This window comes from Coptis chinensis, chromosome 2 (assembly GCF_015680905.1).
Source record: "Coptis chinensis isolate HL-2020 chromosome 2, ASM1568090v1, whole genome shotgun sequence".
NCBI classification, from domain to species: Eukaryota; Viridiplantae; Streptophyta; class Magnoliopsida; order Ranunculales; family Ranunculaceae; genus Coptis; species Coptis chinensis.
The window spans coordinates 17809410-17833995 of NC_141457.1; the positions used below are offsets into that span (position 1 = coordinate 17809410).

General features: G+C 38.8%; 1 protein-coding gene and 1 long non-coding RNA gene across 2 annotated transcripts; one reads left to right on the forward strand and one right to left on the reverse strand.

Annotated features, from left to right (window-relative positions):
- Positions 1 to 7684: 7684 nt before the first annotated feature.
- LOC147515178 (uncharacterized) lies at positions 7685 to 8140 on the reverse strand. The gene has a single exon (XM_086592822.1). It carries the CDS (start codon positions 8138 to 8140, stop codon positions 7685 to 7687), a length of 456 nt encoding a protein of 151 aa, XP_086448948.1.
- A 15127-nt stretch (positions 8141 to 23267) lies between these two features.
- Positions 23268 to 23939, forward strand: LOC147515179 (uncharacterized). Its single transcript, XR_015213380.1, has 2 exons — positions 23268 to 23398; positions 23847 to 23939. It is a non-coding gene; the product is annotated as an uncharacterized LOC147515179 (long non-coding RNA).
- The last annotated feature ends 647 nt before the right edge of the window (positions 23940 to 24586 follow it).

The window sequence follows — 24586 nt, forward strand, 5'->3', positions numbered from 1 at the left end:
TAAATATGCAACGTACTTAGGTCCTCTTAACACTTGTATCAACATACAATTTTTTTTAACAAACGTATCAATGTACTATGTCCGATTTCACAAAAATAGCAACCTGTTAGCACCCATCAGTTAAGTGATGATGTATCCGTTAAATGATAATGTGTCTGTCACTTAATTGACGAACACATCATCACTTAACTTATGGACACATCATCATTTAACGAACACATCATCACTTAACTAACGGATGCTAACAGGTTATTATTTTTGTGAAATCAGTCATAGTATATTGATACGTTTGTTAAAAAAAAATGTATGTTAATACAAGTGTTAAGATGACCTAAGTATGTTGGATATTTCTGTAATTAATCCTAGAAAAATAACAAATTCTAGTTTATTTTTGAAAATTTCGTAAGTCTAGAAGAATCGATGACACAGTTGTAGGTGATACTAAGAATAGAAATGAGGATGTCTTTGGTTTTTTTACTCTTTTGAGGTTTGATGTGTTTTGATTCCTGTTGTTGGTAGTTATCTTGAATAAACTTCATGACAGTGGAAATAATAATCTGATTGAATTACATGTTTAGATCAATAAAATTATGTTATGGTTTTTTTGTTTAAGCATTAATTCCAGTTTTACAGTTTTGCGAAACAAAAATTCCAGATTATGAGTTATGGAGAATCTCCAAATTATGGATTTTCTTTAAAAAAAAAAGAAATAAAAATATGGAGAGATTGGTGGGTTTGTTTTTGGTTTTGGTTGGGCCAAACCAAAAATAGAAAAGAAAACAGAGAGGAAGAGACAAAAAGAGGAGGTCATATTGGTTGGGGGAAAATACATACCTCTTGCCTACCATTTAGCAGGAGCTGGTAGTGTATAGATTACCCAACACATGCAGGTACAAAGAAAAGGATGGGAAGATTTTAAGGAGGGGGAGAAAACTGTCCATTTATTTTTCAGCAAGCACCTCACCTAGATCAACTAATTGGGAGCAATTATCATGTGTGGGGTGACGTCCAATTAAGAGAGAGAGCACTCTCTTAATTGAAAGAAAACACAAAAGAATGAATTGAGGAGTTTAATTTGCACGGTGGATGTTTTCGAAACTGACGTTCAATTGCCGCGGGAATTCCAGATTTGCTTTCAATTTGTGAGTAATCATTTACCCAAAGTAGATTTCTGTATATGCATGATTGATGTTCTATTAATTACTTTGTTTGATGGTGAGTAATTCATCTTTTCATATATACCTATTTTAGTGTATGATTAGATGCTTTTAGAACTTATAAATTTGAGTGGTTTGTTGTTGTTAATTGATTCTTTTGTTTATATTAATTCTGTTTAATTTCTATGTATTCAATTGGTGTGTATTCAATTAACTTAGATGAATTGGAAAGTTAAAAGTATATATTAGTGCTGGTTTAATATGTAAATGCCTACCATTCTTGTATGCATAGTACAAAATATCAAGATATGGCAAAATATCGACCCCTGATTTATGGATATGTATCATGGATATATCCCCCTTTTTGTGGATATTTGACATTGTTTCATATGCAAATATCGTAGATATATCTAAAATATCGATAAAATAGTGTGGATATTGTGGATATTTTTTGATATATCATGATATATAATTTATATTTATTTGAAATATAATGGTAAATATTAAATAAAATTATTACCTACACAAAATATTGCCAAATATTGCTAAATATCTCCAAATATCGTAAATATCGTTGAAATATTGTCGATATTTGAAGTCCTATATATCTCTAAACATATCGTGATTTTTATATATCTTTTGTTGAAAACTCGATATTTATCGTGATATATCACGATATTTTGTACTATGGTTGTATGTGGGTTTGAATTGAAGCTTTAGTTTACCAACAATCTTTTACCTAATTTGAAGCCAAAATTCAGTATATTTGTAGTAAGGTTTATGCTTGAACTAAAAGTGGATATGGAAGTCCCGCAAGTCTTCTTTAGAACGCAAAAAGTCCCATTGCATTTCGTTTTGTTTAGAAAGAGTTACACACTTCGGAAGGTAGCATGTCAGATTTTCTGATTGCAGAAATCAGGTACATGGCACTGGTTTCAGTTTAAGATTTTATATGGTTAAGCTAAGAGTTAGCTTTTTGGTAAAACATGAAAAAGTAGGATCTGAGTGTCTGTTTTCCAATCCAATTGGCCACGACACATTCAGGGTCCTATGGAGATAGATACGGTATTTAAAAGTTCGGTTGGCAGAAAATAGTGCGTCAGAAATCAATTTCAGCACACTGTGCTCGAGCCTAGTTGTAGCATATTTAGAACGAGATTGAGAATTTTTGTAAAACATAAGAAAATAAGTTATGTGTATTAGATTTTCAACACAAAAAACCTCATTGCTTTTGGGTACCTGTGGAAAGAGTTGTGTTATTTGGAAAATAATCCGTCAGAAATCTAGTTTGCTGAAAATTAGGATTTTTACAGTTTTTGACCTAAGTTTTCTTCTAGATGGGTTGATGTTGGGACTTCAAGTTCTACATGAAAAAGTAAGTCTACATACCCTAGTTTCTAAATAATTAAGTTGCGTGTTATTTGGATGAATATAGGAAAAAATATAGCATTGACAAGTTGGCTAAAAAACCTACCGTGCTATCCTTTTATGTGCATAAACCTATTTTGGGAAATATGTCTAGTAATGAACAAAGAGTTTCTAGTAATGAACAAAGGTGTTCATGTGGTAATATATTTATATGTGATGGAGATCACATTTGGATTTTGTGGAAATTTAATATATATTGGTGGTGGTGTTACCACAAGAACTCAGGTTCCGAAGAGGATATAAGAAATGAAATGGATAAAGCTTATATGGATATGGAACAATGGGTATTGTTTGGGTTTTGCTTGGTTGGTCCATATCACGTCCTGAGTTTCGTAATGACTATAGATGCCACATGTCTTTGGTATTCAGTCATTATGAAATTTGGGGCGTGACATGAAGCCTAGCCTTGGAGGATGACTCTGTAGAGGGCTAAGAGGACTAAAGCATGGTGTAGATAGGCAACAGAGTACCCGACAAAGAAAACAGCTTGAGATTTGAGTTTCTTAAATTATAGTGCAATCTTAGAATCCTAAGGTTTTGTTTCATTATCAAATAACTTGAGCACTCCATTTTCAGAACATACGTTAAGTTCATTAGGATTGTTAGGCATTTGCAGTAACAAGAAGTTAAGTAACTTCTATTGCTTTGTACTAAGAAATCTTAGTAACATAGGAAAGTTGCCATTTGCAGTCAGGTATAACTAGTTCAGCTGTCCACCCACCATTTACTTTGTCAATTTTAACGGATCGATCATATAATGTAACCATTCAATTGTAATCAACATGATCACGACATACAATAAGACGGTCTCTGCATAATTTGGATTGTACAATTAGTGATTTATATTTACACAAATATAACTTTCTGCAGGCAGACGACAAGTACCAATATTCCTCCAATACTGAAGACATCAAAGTTCACGGGTGGATGAGCACAGAGCACAGATCCACCTGTGGGATTTTGACAAGTTACACCAAGCCATGCATGAGTTACGTTCAGGAGGGCCTTAGAAGCAACAACTCACCTCTCATGCTGGTCCAACCACTCTCTCGGTAAGAATCTCCATCATCTCATCTTTTTACATTAGTAGAACATGTGGCATTATCACTCTGGAGTTTCTGGACATAGGTTATAGAAATTAGAAATATATGTTATGCACTTACACATGATGAATGCGACTTGATTGGATACAGTCAGGCAATGTGGAGCAACCCAAGTTCAACGAGTTATGTAGAGTAGATGTCAAGCCCAAGTTAGTGGAAACCATTGTCCATTGATTAATTTCAGATGGTTTTTTTTAGAGCAAGTAAAATCAAAGTGAGATGTTAATTAAGTTTTAATTGAAGCACATAGAAATGCTCTTACTATGTGCTATGGCTTTTTCCATCTAGCTAGGTCCTGACTTTTAGACTTATGGGATTTTAACTTTAATGTCATTTCCTTATGATTCATTTGTATGTAGGTGGATGCTCATGAAATGGTTATTAAGGCTAGGGTTCAGTGAAGCTAGGACTTCAAATCATTTTCGAAAGTATTTGTCACGCCCCGAGACCCATCACACATCCCGAGGACGTGGAATGAATCTCGAGGCAGACACCTATCCCGATTCTACCAAAATTTCGGCAGAGTTTCCTTTGTTTGATCGACATTCGTAAACCCTAAAACCTGTCATAAACCTGTCATAACCTGTCATAAACCTGGAAATCCTAACTACAACCTTCCAACAACATCAAATCCCATCCACCAACTATGTAAGTATAACTGCTACTTAAATACATCAAATATTACATCAAAATGGCCTAGCTCACCATATATACAACCAAATGAACTAGCCTCTTACTATACAACCAAAAGAAAAGAGCTATGCTCATTATATACAGCAAAAGAATAACCTAGCTTATCTCTATACAGCCCAAAAATATAAACTTGACTCGCTCTCAGAAAGCGTAAGGGAATCCTCCCAAATCCCCATAACCCTCATCGCTAGGGTTAGGAAAAGCCTCCTCTGCAACTGGCTCGTCTGAAATGTTAAGTAGGATGAGCAAACAACTATGCCCAGTAGAAACGCACATAGCCAATAAATAGTCTACTTATAGAAAACATTTGAAACATGCAGGGTTTCTATAATAGTATTCAAATATTGTGACTATGTATATATACATCACTAACTAGCAGAAATCATCTCGACATGCTTCATTGATATTTAAAATAGAGTTTTCACAATCATCATACAACTATTGTGACCGCTGCATCCTATTAGAATGGTGAGGGTACGACTGGTACTCAGCCCCAGTCACAAGCAATCTCGGTTCAGTACTTCCCAGTGTAAACCATACACCGTTATTTTCCTGATTTTACCGGCAGGGAGCTGAAATGTCGTTGTTGTGTTCGTACACACAAAATCCCCAAAGCTTTTAGGGCTCAGGTGGGCCCTGTGACCACGACCCCCATACGGGCTGTCCCCTAACTTACGGTGGTCAACCGCTCGACGACCGCAGATCGCCAGATCCCGACACACATCCGTGAGTGGACTAAACTCTCACTCCTCAAGCCTAAACCTCATCGAGGTAACATGTAACCCCACACAAGCTAATCACCATACAAATAAGTGACACATACAAGCATGGTTATCTAGAAAAGTAGAAAAGGAATTCCCGGACTACATCCAAAGTGATGCATCCCTTTAAAGGTGGCCCACCACCTCGAAGGTGTACACCACGGTTGGAATCCTTAGAGCTTAACCGCCGCCTCCGAAATGCACAACAGTTCCTTCTTTATAGAATTCACAATTCCTTTTCTAAATCCCTCGTGATAAACATAGTAATATCTATATATATATACTCATATTACCGATTATTTTCAAATACTCTAGTTACCTATGCAGTTTTTCTTTTAAAACTGTTGATTATGTAGGTGTGAGTTCCTGGATTTCCCATCCTCGAGTAGAACAACCTATGACTCCCAAACGGGCCAGTCATAGTAAATAACAACCGATGATTCCCAAATGGCGAATCATCATCAAATAACAACACCCATTCCGGAAAAATCCAGAACCTCGCGCCTAATTACAAACAACCGGGTAATCCTTACCCGCATTTGAAAATCCATCTCTCTGTCTCCTTACTGAGACAAGAGACGCGAACCTTTCCCAAAACCAGTTTTTCACTTTTAACAAAGAAACAATCCCTCGCTACCCCGATTTTACAGAAAACCCATTTCACACGAAAGCTATCTATATATATAGTTTATAGCGAGGAAATACAATGCAAAACATGAATATCATATATACATGCATGGTTGATACACAAACTATCTATTTCCAATTTAAGCAATTCAAATCATGCATGAAAATAAGCGGACTATATATTGGGATGTAGGTTCCTACCTTAGCAAGCTCCTTCTCCTCAAGCCCACTTAACCAAATTGAGCCCTCTTACCCGAATCAACTCGAATTCAAGCCTATACAGCATATACATATACGTCGGTTGTTAGAATTGATCGAACAATGAGGAATTCTTAACTAGCGTAAGCCGAGAAGAAATTCTCGACGTTAAGAATTGGGTTTCGGATAATTTTTCACCTAACTACCGTTAACAGAGCTACAGGCCATTTCTGGCATTGTTCCTCTGACAGGGCTCTGTAGTCATTTACAGCCACTGTAGGACCGCACGTCAATGCCAATCATATCTATCAATCCCCCTAACTATTATGATTTTTCCCAACTCTAACTACCACAAATTCCACTCTTCAATTCACATTTAATCCAATACTACTAAGTGGGTGTTCTTTCTCACTTATTCGATACTCAACGTGATCTTAAACAAGTGTGAACTAGCATCAATTCTCTAAAATAGATTGAATATTTAAAATTCTTACCGAAGTCAGCCGATCCTCCTCGGTTTTAAATCACCACTATTTCACTCCACTCTAGCTCCTCCAAACTGCCATCACCGACCTTCAACACCCCCAATACAATCGGTTATAACCGATATATCCAATTCCATCGAAATTTAAAGCTAATTATCTAATAGAGACGGAATCGCGACTCACCTTTCTCTGCGATTTATTTCGCTGCGTTCGAAATTCACTAGCTTCTCCAACTGCTACTGCCGAAATACCACACTCCCGTTCAATATTTCCATCAATACATCGCAAGCTATCAACATCGAGTTTAAACTTGTTGATTGAGGCAGATTAAACTCACCCGCAGCGGCGGTACAAACGAAATTCATCGACCTTTTTTGAATCCCGGCGCCAATCCAAGAATTTTCAAGCTTCACACTTGATTTGAGTGCTACTAAGGATTGGGTGTTGGAATTCTTGGTTTGAATCGATTGGAGAGGAACTAACCCAACTGCCGCCGCGATTTGGCTTCGGTATGCTCGAATTTCCAAGAAATTTTGAATTCTCTCACTTCAGTTTAGTGTTCCTAGGTTTGGGTGTGAAGAATTTATGGTTGGATCGATGGGAATTGAGAGAATTTCGGTTTCTCTCTCTTAGGGTTTTAAAAGGTGCGGAATTGGGGAAGAAGAAGTCGCGATTTTTTTGTTCTCAGGCGATATTTGGTGCGATTTTGTCTATTTTGTTGTCAAAAGACCATCCTGCCCTTACCTTCTAATTTAGCATCCAACCCGGTTTTGAATCCCCGCCCCAAGCGGTAACGCCCAAGTTTATGACGCTGATACCGTATCATTGCACCGTTGTCGTCGAGTTTAACTTGTCCATTTTCCAGTTTCGGGTTTTGCAAAACGGACTTTTATTGACTATTAAATTATTTAGTTAGGTGCCCACGAGTTTACTACGTATCGAATTATTTTATCACTTCTTATTTATCTTCTTTTCGATTTTTAGTATATTCTAAGTAACCAATTATATGAAATCTAAGAACTTTTCAAGTGGTTTTCCGGAACTAATTGGATTTCCTCGGTCGGTGTTAAATTAATTTACGTTACGTCAGCTAACCGTCTATCCGACTGGCCCAGTACGTAATCGCCCCTAAGGTTCAAGTGTCCTTTACTAATTTACCCTTAATAATAATTTAGAACTTTACATCCTACCCTCCTTAAAAGAAAATTTCGTCCTCGAAATTAAATCATACCTTATTGCTCGAACAATTCTGGATATTGTCGCCTCATATCGGCTTCTTTCTCCCAGGTTGCTTCCTCTACTTTGTGATTTCTCCACAAGACCTTTACCAACGGAATGACCTTTGACCGCAATCTCTTTTCTCTCGCATCTAGAATCTGAACTGGCCCTTCCGGATAGGTAATGTCTTCTTCCAACTCCAACGATTCCAAATCAACAATATGTAGTGGATCCGGCTCATACTTGCGTAGCATCGAGATATGGAACACGTTATGAACACGTGATAGCCTTTCTGGTAGCTCGAGCTTATAAGCTAACTCAGAGATCTTCTGAATAATCAAGAATGGTCCCACATATCTAGGTGCAAGTTTCCCTTTCATCCCGAACCTCTGAATGCCCTTCTTCGGAGATACTTTCAAGAATACCCCGTCACCTTCATAAAATTCCAAGGGACGCTCGCCTATCTGCATAGCTTTTCGACGACTCGGGCGGTGAGCAACCGATTCCAGATCACTCTAATCTTCTCGGTGGTGTCACTAACCATCTCTCGCCCCCCAACATAATACTATCTCGGGTTTTGATCCAGCAGAGGTGTTCTCAAGGTCTGCCATACAACGCTTCAACGGTGCCATACCAATACTAGATTGGTAACGTTGTTGTAAAGCAAACTTCGCCAATGCCAAATGAGTCTTCCAACTACCCCCAAAATCAAGCACGCAAGCCCAAGCATATCCTCTATGATTTGATGACTCTTTCCGATTGCCCATCGGTTCATGGATGAAATGTTTGTCTCAATTTCAGTTTGGTCCCCATTCCCTTTGAAAACTTCTCCAAAATGAACCGGTAAATTGAGTACCTCTATCCGAAATTATCGATAATGGTGCCCCATGCAACCTCGGTATCCGACATGTAGATTCTACTTAGCTTTTCAGCGAGTAAGTAGTCTTAACAGTATGAAATGGGCGGACTTGGTCATCTATCCACAATGACCCATATAGAATCCATTCCCTCATCGGTCCTCGGTAACCCGATACAAAATCCATGGTTATGTTCTCCCACTTCCATTCCGAATCTCCGGAGGTTTAAGAAGACCGGTGGTCTATGGTGTTCAGCTTTCACCTGTTGGCATGTGGCACATTTCTTCACATATTCCGCAATGTGCCGCTTCATTCCCGGCCACCAAAACTGACGACGCAGATCTCTGTACATTTTGGTACCGCCAGGATGAATTGTATACTTCGATCTATGGGCTTCACTCAAGATATTATTCCGCAAAGAGTGATCAAAAGGTACCCAAATCCTTCCTCTGAATCTGATACTTTCGTCTCCGTGTTTTTCCCAATCAACATCTTCGGCATTCTCCACATATCCTCGGTACCTAGGTCCATCCCTCGATGTCTTCTGAGCATCCACGATATCCTGAACCAAGGTGTTTTCTGCCGTCACTGTCATCTGTGCTAAATAACAGCACTTATGAGGATCTCCACTTCCATTTCCCGTGATCTCAAAACCATAAGAAGCAGCAGACTCCAGCAATTGCCACTCCTTCATCATCATCTGAGCACAAACATGTTCTCGCTTCCTACTCAATGCATCGGCAACTACATTTGCTTTACCCGGATGGTATTGCAATGTGAAGGTATAGTCTTCCATGTACTCAACCCATCTCCTCTGCCTCATATTCAAATCTTTCTGCGAGAACAAGTACTTGAGACTCTTGTGATCGGAGAATATCTCAAACTTCTCACCATACACATAATGTCTCCATATCTTTAGAGCATGAATAATCGCCGCTAACTCCAAGTCATGAGTAGGATAATTCTTCTCATGGGCATTCAATTGTCTAGAAGCATATGCTATCACTTGGCCTTCTTGCATTAAGACACATCCTAATCCGATGTTAGAGGCATCAGTATAAATCACATAACTCTTCTCCGGATCTGGAATAGTCAAAACTGGCGCTGTTATCAATCGAGTCTTTAGCTCTTGGAAAGCTTTCTCGCATGCCTCCGTCCATTCAAACTTCACATCCTTCTGTGTCAATCTAGTTAAGGACGACGCTATGCTAGAGAATCCTTCTACAAAACGACGGTAATACCCTGCCAATCCCAAGAAACTTCTGATTTCCGTCGCTGAAGTCGGTCTCGGCCAATTATTCACTGCCTCTATCTTTGAACGATCAACTTTGATTCCATTCTCCGATACAACATGCCCTAAGAACCTCATTTCATTCAACCAGAAATCACACTTGCTGAACTTGGCATAAAGCTGATGATCCACTAATGTTTGGAAGACAATCCTCAAGTGTTCCTTGTGTTCAGCCCTAGTCTTAGAATAAATCAAGATGTCATCTATGAATACGATAACAAATTGATCTAAGTATTTCCACATCACTTTCGGTGCATGAGATCCATAAATGCAGCCGAGCATTGGTCAATCCAAATGGTAACACCAAAACTCAAAATGCCCTAGCCGTGTTTGGAAAGTCGTCTTACAGTATATCTTCTTCTCGATTCTCATCCGATGGTAACCTGTTTCGAGATCTATCTTCGAGAAATACTTGGCCCCCTTAACCGATCGAATGGTCATTAATCCTAGGCAACGGATATTTGTTCTTGATAGTCACATTATTCACTTCCGATAATCCACACATAGCCGAAATGACCCATCCTTCTTCTTCACAAATAACACCGGTGCTCCCCCCCGGACCGACTTTCCCTTATAAACCCCAATCTTTTCAATTCATCTAATTGGGACTTGAGTTCTCTCATTTCGAGAGGAGCCATTCGATAAGGAATCATCGAAATAGGCGGCGTTCCTGCATTAGATCTATTACAAAATCTATCTCACGCCAGGAGAGGCAATCCCGCAATGCATCCGGGAACACCGCAAAAACTCACTAACTACAGGAACAAGCTCGAAGATTCAACTTCGCCCTTGAGACTAAGACCAGCTAACAATCCATTATCTATCATACTTGAAGTCGACTTGGCCTTCACCACTTCGAGATACCGTATTTCTAATCCCCTCAAACACAACCTCAGGCTGTCCCGGTACTCTAAACGTCACTGTCTTGGCAAAACAATCTACATGGGCATGATACTTCCCTAACAAATCCATCCCTACGATGATATCGAAATCTTTTAGGTCCATCACCGTTAGATCGACTATCATCTCCCTATCACCTATCTTTATCACACAATGGTGACAAACTTCAAAGAACATAGTTTTCTTTCCTAGAGGAGTAGATAAAATAAGCTTCCTCCCTGTATTAACTACTTCCAACCCAAGAATTTCCACCATATTTTTAGAAATGAAGGAATGAGTAGCACCCGTATCAAACAAGACATGCACCTTATGAGTAAACAAACATATCATACCTTCCACCACTTGATCGGTAGCACTGATATCTGCCCCCATAGCATTATATACCGTGGCTTCCTCTTGGACTGATGCAGGATCCACAACTTCTTCCTCTGGCACTAGATAATACACCTTGGCCTGTGGTCTCTGTTCCACCCCTGAAGTGGACTTGGGACAAAACCGCTTGATATGCCCAAACCGCCGCAACTATAGCAAACCACACTCTCTCCCCGACCGTGTACTCGTGGGTATTACAGATTGCAATCTAGCTCTCGACCACGGGCCTCAAATTCTGCACCGGTGCTCGTTCGAGAAGGAGCAAGTACCCTCGGTGGCCTCGTGATCCACTCATCGGTCTCGGAATCGGTAGACTTCGGTGGGCTAACCACATTCAAACCCCCTGGTACGATGGTGCCCTCCACCGTGGTGCTCGCTTGAATGACCGCCTATACATCTGTTAGCGACCACTGAACCACTACCTTGGTAAATCTGCCTCTTTCCCCGTATCCCGCCTACCCCGAGATGCCGATCGCCTTTACCCTTCCAACCTCTTGCCTCTGCGGCAATAACGATCATCCACTCTTTCAATACCTTGAGCCCTTCTCACACCTCAAAGATAAGAATCGATCCAAGGACCGACATCTTGCTCTGCATATCTGGTTTCAGCCCGTCAATGAATTTCCTAGCCTTAGCTTTTTCTATGGAAATCAACTCCTTCCCCGTGATCGTGAAAGAACGGTGAATTTCTCTTCATATGCCCCCAATCGTCATGTTTCCTTGTTCTAACTTGAGGAATTCCATTCGCTTCTTCTCTCTCTGCCTCGTAACATACCTCAAAAGGAAGAGTTCCTCAAACTTAGCCCAACTCATAGGAAACGTCTCCACGCCCTTAACACCGATCCACCGGTGTTTGGCTTCACCTCTAAGCATGAAGGCACCAAAGTGACCCGCTCCACATCAGTACACATCATAGAGTCTAGCATACTCGACATGTCTAGCAACCAGTCTTCAGCTACTTTAACCTCAGAAGACCCCACAAATTCAGGTGGACGTAACCTGATGAAATTTGCCAGCAGAAAACCTGATTGACTTTGTACTGGTGGCCTGAACTCCTCAACTCTCGCTACGGTTGGGGATGCTACCTCTGGTGTTACTCCAGGTGGAATAACAGCGGATGTTAGAAGAGGTTGGGGCTCGCTCCGACTAGCCCTCAAACTTTCAATCTCAGCTCTCATCTCATTTTGTGCTTGAGCCATTTGATTCATCATAGCGAGGAGCCTATCCATTCGGTCCTCCCGACCACGATCCGTAGCATCATCACCACTAGTACTTTTCGGATCCATGGCGACTATTCTGCACATACACAAAGAGCCAACTCAGTGTATGATACATTAGAGAGAGAGAGTTCTCAAAATTATGCAAGAAGCGTAGGTCGCGCCCTATGGAACTCACATGCATAGAATGAGCGCGAGTAGAATTTCAAGAGATGAGCGCAGGTCGCGCTCAGGTAAGGCTTGGGCGAGCGCAGGTCGCGCCCTGCACCTCGAAATGAAAATTCACTCCAACCTTATAGTGACCGATTCGTCAAATTTTTCTGACTCGTGTCCGCGCTCTCTGTGACAAGACGACTACCCGTGCGACGTCTCGACATTGCTAAGCTAGTATTAACGTTTAATGGAACGTAAACACTACTTAGGGTTTTATCGGGTTCCAACTAAAACTTACAAAACGCGTCGCGACCGAGTCCCCCACTACAGCTCCCAGACGGATCTAATAGGGGACGCTCTGATACCACATTTTCTGTCACGCCCCGAGACCCATCACACATCCCGAGGACGTGGAATGAATCTCGAGGCAGACACCTATCCCGATTCTACCGAAATTTTGGCAGAGTTTCCTTTGTTTGATCGACATTCGTAAACCCTAAAACCTGTCATAAACCTGTCATAACCTGTCATAAACCTGAAAATCCTAACTACAACCTTCCAACAACATCAAATCCCATCCACCAACTATGTAAGTATAACTGCTACTTAAATACATCAAATATTACATCAAAATGGCCTAGCTCACCATATATACAACCAAATGAACTAGCCTCTTACTATACAACCAAAAGAAAAAAGCTATGCTCATTATATACAGCAAAAGAATAACCTAGCTTATCTCTATACACATTGAAATATAAACTTGACTCTGTCTCTCAGAAAGCGTAAGGGAATCCTCCCAAATCCCCATAACCCTCATCGCTAGGGGTTAGGAAAAAGCCTCCTCCTCTGAATCGGCTCGTCTGAAATGTTAAGTAGGATGAGCAAACAACTATGCCCAATGAGAAACGACATAGCCAATAAATAGTCTACTTATAGAAAACATTTGAAATATGCAGGGTTTCTATAATAGTATTCAAATATTGTGACTATGTATATATACATCACTAACTAGCAGAAATCATCTCGACATGCTTCATTGATATTTAAAATAGAGTTTTCACAATCATCATACAACTATTGTGACCGCTGCATCCTATTAGAATGGTGAGGGTACGACTGGTACTCAGCCCTAGTCACAGGCAATCTCAGTTCAGTACTTCCCAGTGTGAACCATGCACCGTTGTTTTCTTGATTTTACCGGCAGGGAGCTGAAATGCCGTTGTTGTGTTCGTACACACAAAATCCCCAAAGCTTTTAGGGCTCAGGTGGGCCCTGTGACCACGACCCCCATACGGGCTGTCCCCTAACTTACGGTGGTCAACCGTTCGACGACTGCAGACTGCTCAGGATCCTGACACACATCCAGGAGTGGACTAAACTCTCACTCCTCGCGTCTAAACCTCATCCAGGTAACATGTAACCCCACACAAGCTAATCACCATACAAATGACCGACATTACAATCATGGTTATCTAGAAAAGTAGAAAAGAATTCCCGGACTACATCCAATGATGCATCCCTTTAAAGGTGGCCCACCACCTCGGAAGGTGTACACCACCAGTTGGAATCTAGAGAGCGAACCGTCTCCTCGAAAATGCGACAACAGTTCCTTCTTTATAGGAATTCACAATTCCTTTTCTAAATCCCCTCGTGATAAACATAGTAATATCTATATATATATACTCATATTACCGATTATTTTCAAATACTCTAGTTACCTATGTAGTTTTTCTTTTAAAACTGTTGATTATGTAGGTGTGAGTTCCTGGATTTCCCATCCTCGAGTAGAATAACCTATGACTCCCAAACGGGCCAGTCATAGTAAATAACAACCGATGATTCCCAAATGGCGAATCATCGTAAATAACAACACCCATTCCGGGAAAAATCCAGAACCTCGCGCCTAATTACAAACAACCGGCTAATCCTTACCCGCATTTGAAAATCCATCTCTCTGTCTCCTTACTGAGACAAGAGACGCGAACCTTTCCCAAAACCAGTTTTTCACTTTTAACAAAGAAACAATCCCTCGCTACCCGATTTTTACGAAAACCCATTTCACCTAAAAGCTATCTATATATATAGTTTATAGCGAGGAAATACAATGCAAAACATGAATATCATATATACATGCATGGTTGATACACAAACTATCTATTTCCAATTTAAGCAATTCAAATCATGCATGAAAATAAGCGGACTATATATTGGGATGTAGGTTCCTACCTTAGCAAGCTCCTTCTCCTCAAGCCCACTTAACCAAATTGAGCCCTCTTACCCGAATCAACTCGAATTCAAGCCTATACAGCATATACATATACGTCGGTTGTTAGAATTGATCGAACAACGAGGAATTCTTAACTAGCGTAAGCCGAGAAGAAATTCTCGACGTTAAGAATTGGGTTTCGGATAATTTTTCACCTAACTACCGTTAACAGAGCTACAGGCCATTTCTGGCATTGTTCCTCTGACAGGGCTCTGTAGTCATTTACAGCCACTGTAGGACCGCATGTCAATGCCAATCATATCTATCAATCCCCCTAACTATTATGATTTTTCCCAACTCTAACTACCACAAATTCCACTCTTCAATTCACATTTAATCCAATACTACTAAGTGGGTGTTCTTTCTCACTTATTCGATACTCAACGTGATCTTAAACAAGTGTGAACTAGCATCAATTCTCTAAAATAGATTGAATATTTAAAATTCTTACCGAGTCGGCCCGATCCTCCTCGGTTTTAAACTCCACCACTATTTCACTCCACTCTAGCTCCTCCAAACTGCCACTGCCGACCTTCAACACCCCCAATACAATCAGTTACAACCGATATATCCAATTCCATCGAAATTTAAAGCTAATTATCTAATAGAGACGGAATCGCACTCACCTTTCTCTGCGATTTCGCTTGGTACGCTCGAAATTCACTAGCTTCTCCAACTGCTACTGCCGAAATACCACACTCCCGTTCAATATTTCCATCAATACATCGCAAGCTATCAACATCGAGTTTAAACTTGTTGATTGAGGCAGATTAAACTCACCCGGCAGCGGCGGTACAACGAAATTCACTGACCTTTTTCGAATCCCGACGCCAATCCAAGAATTTTCGAAGCTTCACACTTGATTTGAGTGCTACTAAGGATTGGGTGTTGGAATTCTTGGTTTGAATCGATTGGAGAGGAACTAACCCAACTGCCGCCGCGATTTGGCTTCGGTATGCTCGAATTTCCAAGAAATTTTGAATTCTCTCACTTCAGTTTAGTGTTCCTAGGTTTGGTTGTGAAGAATTTATGGTTGGATCGATGGGAATTGAGAGAATTTCGGTTTCTCTCTCTTAGGGTTTTAAAAGGTGCGAATTGGGGAAGAAGAAGTGCGATTTTTTTTGTTCTGTGCGATTTTTGGTGCGATTTTGTCTATTTTGTTGTCAAAAGACCATCCTACCCTTACCTTCTAATTTAGCATCCAACCCGGTTTTGAATCCCCCGCCCTCGCGTAACGCCGCTAAGTTTCTGCGCCGCGATATCGAGAAATAGTGACGGCAATGTCCGTCGTCGGCGACTTGTCCAGTTTTACAGTTTCCGGGTTTGCAGGCGACGGACTTTTATTGACTATTAAATTATTTAGTTAGGTGCCCACGAGTTTACTACGTATCGAATTATTTTATCACTTCTTATTTATCTTCTTTTTGATTTTTAGTATATTCTAAGTAACCAATTATATGAAATCTAAGAACTTTTCAAGTGGTTTTCCGGAACTAATTGGATTTCCTCGGTCGGTGTTAAATTAATTTACGTTACGTCAGCTAACCATCTATCCGACTGGCCCAGTACGTAATCGCCCCTAAGGTTCAAGTGTCCTTTACTAATTTACCCTTAATAATAATTTAGAACTTTACAGTATTCAAGGGAATGATAAAACGTAACGGAGAAACATGTGAGAGGTGAACTAAGACATTATTACTTTTACGGGGTGATGAAATATATTGAAAAATATTTGAAAATTCATATTATATTGAGATTGTGGTAATAAATGCTATGGATTTTTTTTTAATTATTATAATTTTATACTTGTATGAATATCCATCTCTTTATCTGTTTTTCGGCAAAGGAATTTTGATTGGGAATATGTGGCTTCTTTGTAATATTGTTATTAAGATGGATGGATTATTAGCTTAATTGAAAAGCAAAAGTGGACCTAAGATAAAACAAGCATATGTATTTTTTATTTATTTTTAATTCTAAAACATTTTAGCCATGGCCAATGTCCGTAGATAAAGCAAAAAGATGTGTGTGGCAAAGGTATTTTTACTACGGATTATGCCACAGCTTTTATCTCTCACAAAAATGAATGCCACAGCTTTTGCCACAACCACGAGCTGTGGTAGTTGCTACGGCTTGAGCTGTTTTGTGGACCGTCGCATTTACCCACGGTCATTCGTTGTAGCTAAACTTTTCCCTACAGGTCAAAACCCCATGGACTTGCGCCAGGCGATAGCCGTGGCTAAAGCCCTCTACCCATGGATGTTGGTCATGGCTAAAAGTCAGGTTTCTTGTATTGGTTAGTGTAAGGGGGAAGAGAAAGAGTAAGAACATAACATCATAGCCAGAGTCCACTCCTCAGCTAACCATGCCACCACCCAGTGTGCAACCATCTCAAGTTACTAGTTATCTAACTCGTGTTTATACTATTTAGGTTTATCCTTATTAGTTTATATTTATGCAGTTTAAACGCTAATCGGGAGCAAGTCGCTCCAAGAGCTTATAACTATTAATCCCATTAATCAGAATTAATCGCTTTAGGTAACCTATAATACATATGTCACATATAAGTGATATAACAACCTAAAACAAAAGAAAGTAAAAAAAAAACTACAAGTCTGAGTGGTGGAGTGCTAACTAGCTTAAGGGTTTTCTTTTGTGGTTTTTCACCTTTTACGGTTTTGATTGTTTTTCCTTGGTGAAGTAAAACGTTTTCAATATATGGATTAGTGGGTACGTTTTTCTCTTTTGGGCTTTTTTGTGGACTTAAAAAAAACAAAAACAAAACCAGCAGAATGATTAAACGGCGTTTTTTTTATACCGATTTCTCGAAAATCGGCCGATTAAGAGGAAGAAATTGCTCGATTTGTGGCACCCACTTAGAGCTCTAAATGTTTTCTTGATTGGATCGGTCAAGTAGCACATAGTGCATATGCGCTAATTGAGCGGCGATTAATAGGCGCTTAAACTGCCTAGGTTTATATTAATGGTTGTTCTTGCATTGTTTATATATTTCAATATATATTGTATGACCAAACCAAGAAGAGAAAGACTACTTCTGGGATAAAAGAAGTGCCACCAAAAGGTTATGGCCTATATATATCAGAATACACTGGCAATCCTTTCATTTGTTTAGGAGGAAACAATGCACCACCAATCAAAGTTTATAATGGTTCAGGTTCAAGACATAGTATAGGTTCATCTTCTACAGCTAAAAATATTAATGTTCCTATACCAAAAGCATCTGGAGCTAAGACTAAAAGTGTAGCTACACCTATAGCAGCTGGAACTCAAGAAAGTCAAGCTGGAGCTCATGGGACTCAAGCAAGGCCAATTCAAGCTGGAAATAAGACCAAGACAGCTAGGAAACCAACAACAGCTAAATGTAAGTCCAAGGTAGATAGTAAACCAACAATAACTGAATGCAAGTCACCAACCACAAGGTCAATGACAAGTAAACAAGGAGTTGCTACAACTAAGACCAGAGCTGGTGCAACTAAGACCAAGACAAACACTATTAGGCCAATTTTGAAATAAATGTGCTATTATGGCTTTTCTTTTGGGTTGCATTTTTGGGTTTTTTGTGGGTTATCTTTGAATATGGATTCGAATATGGTGTAAACTTTATATTGACTTAAGACTTAGATTTGGAATTGTTTTGGATAGATTGTATATAATATTTGTTGCATTGTAAGTTGTGCTTAATGAATGTGTTAATTGAGTAGTAGTGTGTATTGATTTCTTTATAGGTACCAATGCATGCCAATACTCATCTCCTACATAAGAACAGCTCGGTCTCAACTCACACCACTCTCTACTCTCACCACTATTTGAAATCACATGATCACTCTCAGGTTGACATGGTGAAAGGAGTCGTGAAGAGTGTTCAGATGGACACATCTAAGTTAAGTGAGTCCTATGATAAACTATGTGAAATGATGAAGACAACACAGGGAAGGAATGTGTTCATGGAGATGGTGTACTAAGATGGAGACCTACATATTGGAGTCTATCATAAGTGTAAAAAGTTGTGCTACATTGAGGTACTTGAGGAAGAAGGAAAAGCAGAAAATTGTCTTCCCTACTGTGTTCTGAAAGAAACAATTGTTGCTTCAGATAATAATGAGCCACCACCAGGTTTTCAAAAGAAGTTGCCTGTCTCATTAAGGAGATCAACTAGGCTTCAAGCAAACACCTCAAGCACAGCAGCCCCAGCAGTAGAAGCAGGGTCATCTAAAAAACAAATTAAAGAAGTTGTTTTAGCACTGGAAGTTGCAAGTGTGTGCATGAAAACTCTAGGAAAAACTCTGGAGAAGAAGTATTGGTGTCTAGTATTTTTGTCTAGTCTAGTTTTTTTAAGAGTCTTTTGTTAAGGAATGTAAACCAAACTTGTATGTTTGTTATATGTCTGTCTTTTGCTTTATGATTGTAGTTGTTTTCTGTCAGAATTGAGTACTATGTGTTTGTCTTTTGTTAATAGCACTGTAGTTGTTTCTTTTATGTCAGAATTGAGTCTTCTGCTAACAGCTTGAACTAACACTCTAATAGTTGGAACAAAAGTTGAGCTAAAACTCAAACAAATTTTTTTTTTCGATAATGGATATTTCATTAATCATAATTTAATGGTTTGGACACCTGAATCAACAATACAAGGTGGAAGAGTGCTCGAATTTGTAGCCTTAGCCCAGGCAGCTAGTTCATGAGCCTCCCTAATAAAAGACCTACTTAACCAACTAAACTTAAAACATACTAGATCAGCCAAAATATTTAAAATGTGATAGACAACAATTCTAAATGGCCACCAACATTCTTCAAGAAGGTTATTAACTGTTCTGATAATACTTTGATTGTCTCCAAGGAACTCCACATGCCTACATTCCAGGCTTTTGGCAAATAGACTAGCCACTTCAACGGCAACAAGATCTACTTCTTCTGAGTTAGTTGCATAAAATCTTCTGAAAACGGCTTTTATGAATTCTCCTCGCTCAGTTTTTGCAACTGCTTCTGCTGTTGCATTTCCATTGAACTTGCTCGGAAAACTAAAACTCTGACATATTACATCTTAAAAAGCTAAAACATGCTCATCCTTTTCTATTTAGCTTTGAGAATTCAGATAGAGCCATTTTTAAGGTAACAATGGGTTCCGTTGTCAAAGTGGTTCTCTTCTTTCTTGACTCCATCTTCAATGCATCTTCAAGCCATTCAAATCCCCCGCAACTTTTTCATTTCAAATACTTTTTTCCAGCATTCATTCCATACTTGGTAGTGTTAACAGACCTCACTCCCTTACAATCCTTTCTCTTGCAGTCACAATCTACCCATGGGCACTCGGGCATCCAATGGCCTGCTTGACCACACTTAAAGCATTTGTTTCTTAATGAGCTTGATCCAATCCCAAACAGTCTTTCAGAAACAACTTCATCTAACCATTGCATATAACTTGGACATGATTGATGTTGGCACTTCAAGTACTTCCGTCCTGGATTCTTTGTTGTTTGTGATATGCCCAACATTAGGATCCCATCACATATAGCTTCCTTACAGGGAGAGTACATAAATTGGGACTCAATAACTGAGTGTCCAACCTCATCACAAACTTGACATTCAACCCGTAGTGAACAAAACATGTACTAATTACTGAAGAAATAAAAGTTAACAACAAATTTTGAATCTAAAAGAATGTATAGATCTCACACAAGGACAAACATAAATATTAGGGTTAACGAGTATTACAACCCCCACTAGATGGGAAATTAGGGTCTCCTCCTCCCCACCCCAAATACACACACACAAAAAAACACGTCAACCCAAGTTGACTTTTGTTTTGTCCCTAATTTCCCCATCTAGTTTGGGGGGGGGTGGGGGGGGGGGATTCGGTTTTGCAATTACCTTCATTTGTGCAAGTTCATTTTGGAAAAATAGAGCTCCTGTTTGCTTTTTGTTCGAGATTGTTGTTGTTGTGGTTTCTCCTTTTTGTATGATTTTGGGTTTTGATGTTTGCAGTAAATGGATGAAGAGAAACCCCAATTTTGGTTTGATCTTGAATAAGACCGTTGTGAGTATTTGTAAAATTAAGGATTTTGGAGGGAGATCAAAATTGGGGACTTTGAGAAAGCAAAGTTCTTGACGACTCACGTGAGTGTACCATTAGTTTTCTCATACGTGAGAGCGTGCGTCCATTATTTTGCGAATCCTCATTTAGATGGAGACTCATGTGCTTCGTGCATGCGCTAGTTACGTGAACACTGACTTGCCATGCATGTGTACGCATTTTGTTGACTCCGTTTGCCAAATCATCAAATATGTATAATTATAAATACTTAATAGCGTACATAATGAGTACCTATATTAGCAATATTCGAAATATACGCGTACCCTATTTTGCAAAAAAAAAATAATAATACAGTACCCATAATGTAAAATTCACTATAGTTCAGTACCCATGTCAATAATTTTTTCTTCTCATTTTGAATCACTAACGAACTTGAAGATTAACTTCAAAAATGTCATTCCAATTATGTCTTCATTTTTTTCCTCCTTTTTGAGAGTTGTACAATTTCTTGATGCTAGCTTTTTAAGTGATAAATTGGTTCAGCAAGTTTCTTTTAGTCTTTCAGTCTTTTAGTTGTACAATTCATGTAAGACTGTGTTTTAAGCATTTGATTTGAACTTGTGGTTATTGGTTTTAATTTATAATTTCATCGATTCATTTTTGTTACATGTCATTTCTATTTGTGCTAGATACCAAGTGTAGCTCTTTTATAATAATTGTGATGTTGGCCTGAAAAATAATGTGATGCTGTATAAATTTATATATTCTTTTTTTAAAAAAAAGGCTAATTGCCGACGGACACAAACTGTCGCAAGTACACCTGATGGTCAACCCCTCCAAGAATATCCGTCGGCAAAGATTATCAACGCCGACGGACCATTCTGATTGATTTTTACTGTCGGAAGTCTATGTCGACCGAGCATTTTTCCGACAGTCATGCGGCAGTTTTTGTTTGTCGGATAATATTTTTGCCGACTGTTATTGTCAGTCGGGTAAAGTCGTTTTTTTTTGTAGCTATTATAGTTCATGACTAGTAGAAATCTCGTAGTAATTTTAGAGAATTTATCTCTTTAAAATTGTAGGCACATAAGCACATTCATTGATTTGTCTCTTTAAAATTGGTTATGTGCATAGAGCATTCACCAAAATTACCAAATTAATGCATTATTATTATTTACATGCCGATTGAAGGGAGATAATGTTGTCGGAGTCTCCGAGAAGAGGGGCGGTATTCATGACCAGTAGGGCCTGCCCCCTCCCACTCTCCGAACTTTTGATGAAAAAAAAATAGTAGTGTTAGACTGTTGTAACAACCTAAACAAAATGTGCAACTTTAATACCCACTTGTTCCTTTGCGGCTTTGCCTCATATTTTAAATTTTTTAATTTCTCAACTGCCTTCTTTTCTTATATCATTTAAAAAGTTTAACTAGCAAAGTAGCAAAAATAAAATAAAAAATACCCGGCCTACCTACGTGTTGTCTTTTTGTTTGACACCTATAGCTCTTCTCTCAACAGAGAGTAACTCTCAAGGACAAAAATACCGAAAAAGTAACTCTCAATGACACCTTTTTATTTTTGTAACTCTCAAGGACCGGGTAGATGAAAGGTCAAGTATACCCTTGACGCGAAATAAAAAACGGATTGGGTAGATGAAATGTCAAGTATACCCCTGACGCGAAATAATTAACAGCCTGGCCCAGATGAAACGACCTGGTGTATTTAGTATGAACATTGAATGTTCACAGTAATTGGGTATGAATATTGATTGGGTATGAACATTCAATGTTCATAGTGAACATTCAATGTTCATAGTCTTTTGGGTATGAACATTCAATGTTCACAGTCCTTGGGTATGAATATTGATTGAGTATGAATATTCAATGTTCATAGTCCTTTGGGTATGAACATTCAATGTTCACAGTCCTTGGGTATGAATATTGATTGGGTATGAACATTCGATGTTCATAGTCCTTGGGTATGAACATTGATTGAGTATGAACATTCAATGTTCATAGTCTTTTAGATATGAACATTGGATGTTCATAGTCCTTGGTCTTTTGGGTATGAACATTGAATGTTCATAGTCTTTGGGTATGAACATTCAATGTTCATACATCAATATATTGTATAAGGTACATTCACCTATTTTGATATGAACAATCATTGTTCATACACCAACAAAAGGTATGAACACTCATTGTTCATAGTAAAATGACAGAAAGAGTAAAATTGAAAAATATTTATTTTAAATCCGGACCATTTGTCCTTGAGGGTTATTTTCACGAAAGGGTATAACTTGCATTTAAAAAAAATAAAATGGCCGGGCCAACTTATTTTGTCCTTAATTACTAAATTTGAAATCGTAGGTCCGTGAGTTACTAATTGCTAGAATTTGTCCTTGTGAGTTACTCACCAAAAACTGTGTCCTCTAGACTTCATTTTCTCTAAAATTGGGTGTTAGGCCCAATTTCTTGTTCTCTCAAACCTATTGCTCTACGTAATTGAACAATTGAACAAAGCATATGGTATTACACTATTGACTATTACTACTTGGTTTCTCATCGTTTTTGGAGGTTCAAGGTTGAACAAAACAATCATCCAACACTAGCTTCCTAAAGGTGGGTCTTTCAACTGGCTTGGGGCGTCCTTCAATTCGCTGAGCAAAATGGTGAAAATTATTATGTTACTGGAGTTATACGTTATACGAAATGAATTTCTTTGTGTTTATATTATTAGTAAATAATCTATACTCATTCTTGTAGATTGGGTTAATTTTTCTAATGAATTTTTCTATTCAAAAAGTTGTTATGATGAAGTTATAAACCGTATTAGAAAATTCAGTGGGGCTCCGCCACTGGACAGAAGCATATCTCTCATCCATAAAAATCTTGTTTAGATTGTCTATTAGTTATCTCTGACAATCTAGACCACTTGAAACAGTTTCTTTCTGGTGAAGGATAAGATCAATACTCTGGCTTTTAAGGAAACTGGTCAGAAGTGTTTTCAGAACCTAATGATCTAGAGTGCATACCAAACCCTCACTAAAATTTGGTATGGTATCTGCAGACGTGTGGTCTTGTATCTCAGGACTTCCTGGAGCCGGGGTCGAAAGGAATGTTAATGGTGAACGACCTGGATAAAAAAAAAAAAAACAGAGAACCAGAAGTAGAGAGTGCTGGACATTTTCACCTTCTTGTCGGCAAATGCCAACTAGGTTATCAAGTGAGGTTTTCTGTCTAAGTGGGGTGATTCTTAGCCATACAAGTAGTCACGGCAAGTAATTCTCCCATCTATTTTACTTGCTTGGATAGATGATTTTCCTACTTACTATGGTGAGTATATATCTATATATTTTACGCCTTTTCGCACCAATCTGCTTAGTATCCTTGCCAAAATCTCCTCAAACCGATCGAGATGGGAAAACTGTGATATGTTCTTAATGAAATATCATTGCAGACATATTTTATTTACTTACACTTGAAACAATTGAAAAAGATTGCTCATCCGTATGAACTAGATGAACAGGTGGCAAGATTTACACCCATATATATGGAAAAGAGCAAAGGAATTTAAAAACGGAAACAATTTAGAGAGAAAAACCAATTCCTCAACGTTAGTCAGGCCTAAAGAGTCTAATCCAAGCACAACCTTACCAGCACAGCAGACGATCCATATATTTGGTTAGTAGAGTTACTTTCGTCAAGTGGTCCATTTCATTCTTATCCCATTTCATAATGTGCCAGATTGAAACTAGTGTCATAGATCGAAAGCAACTCCAAAGAGTGACAATGGTTTGGATGGGCTTA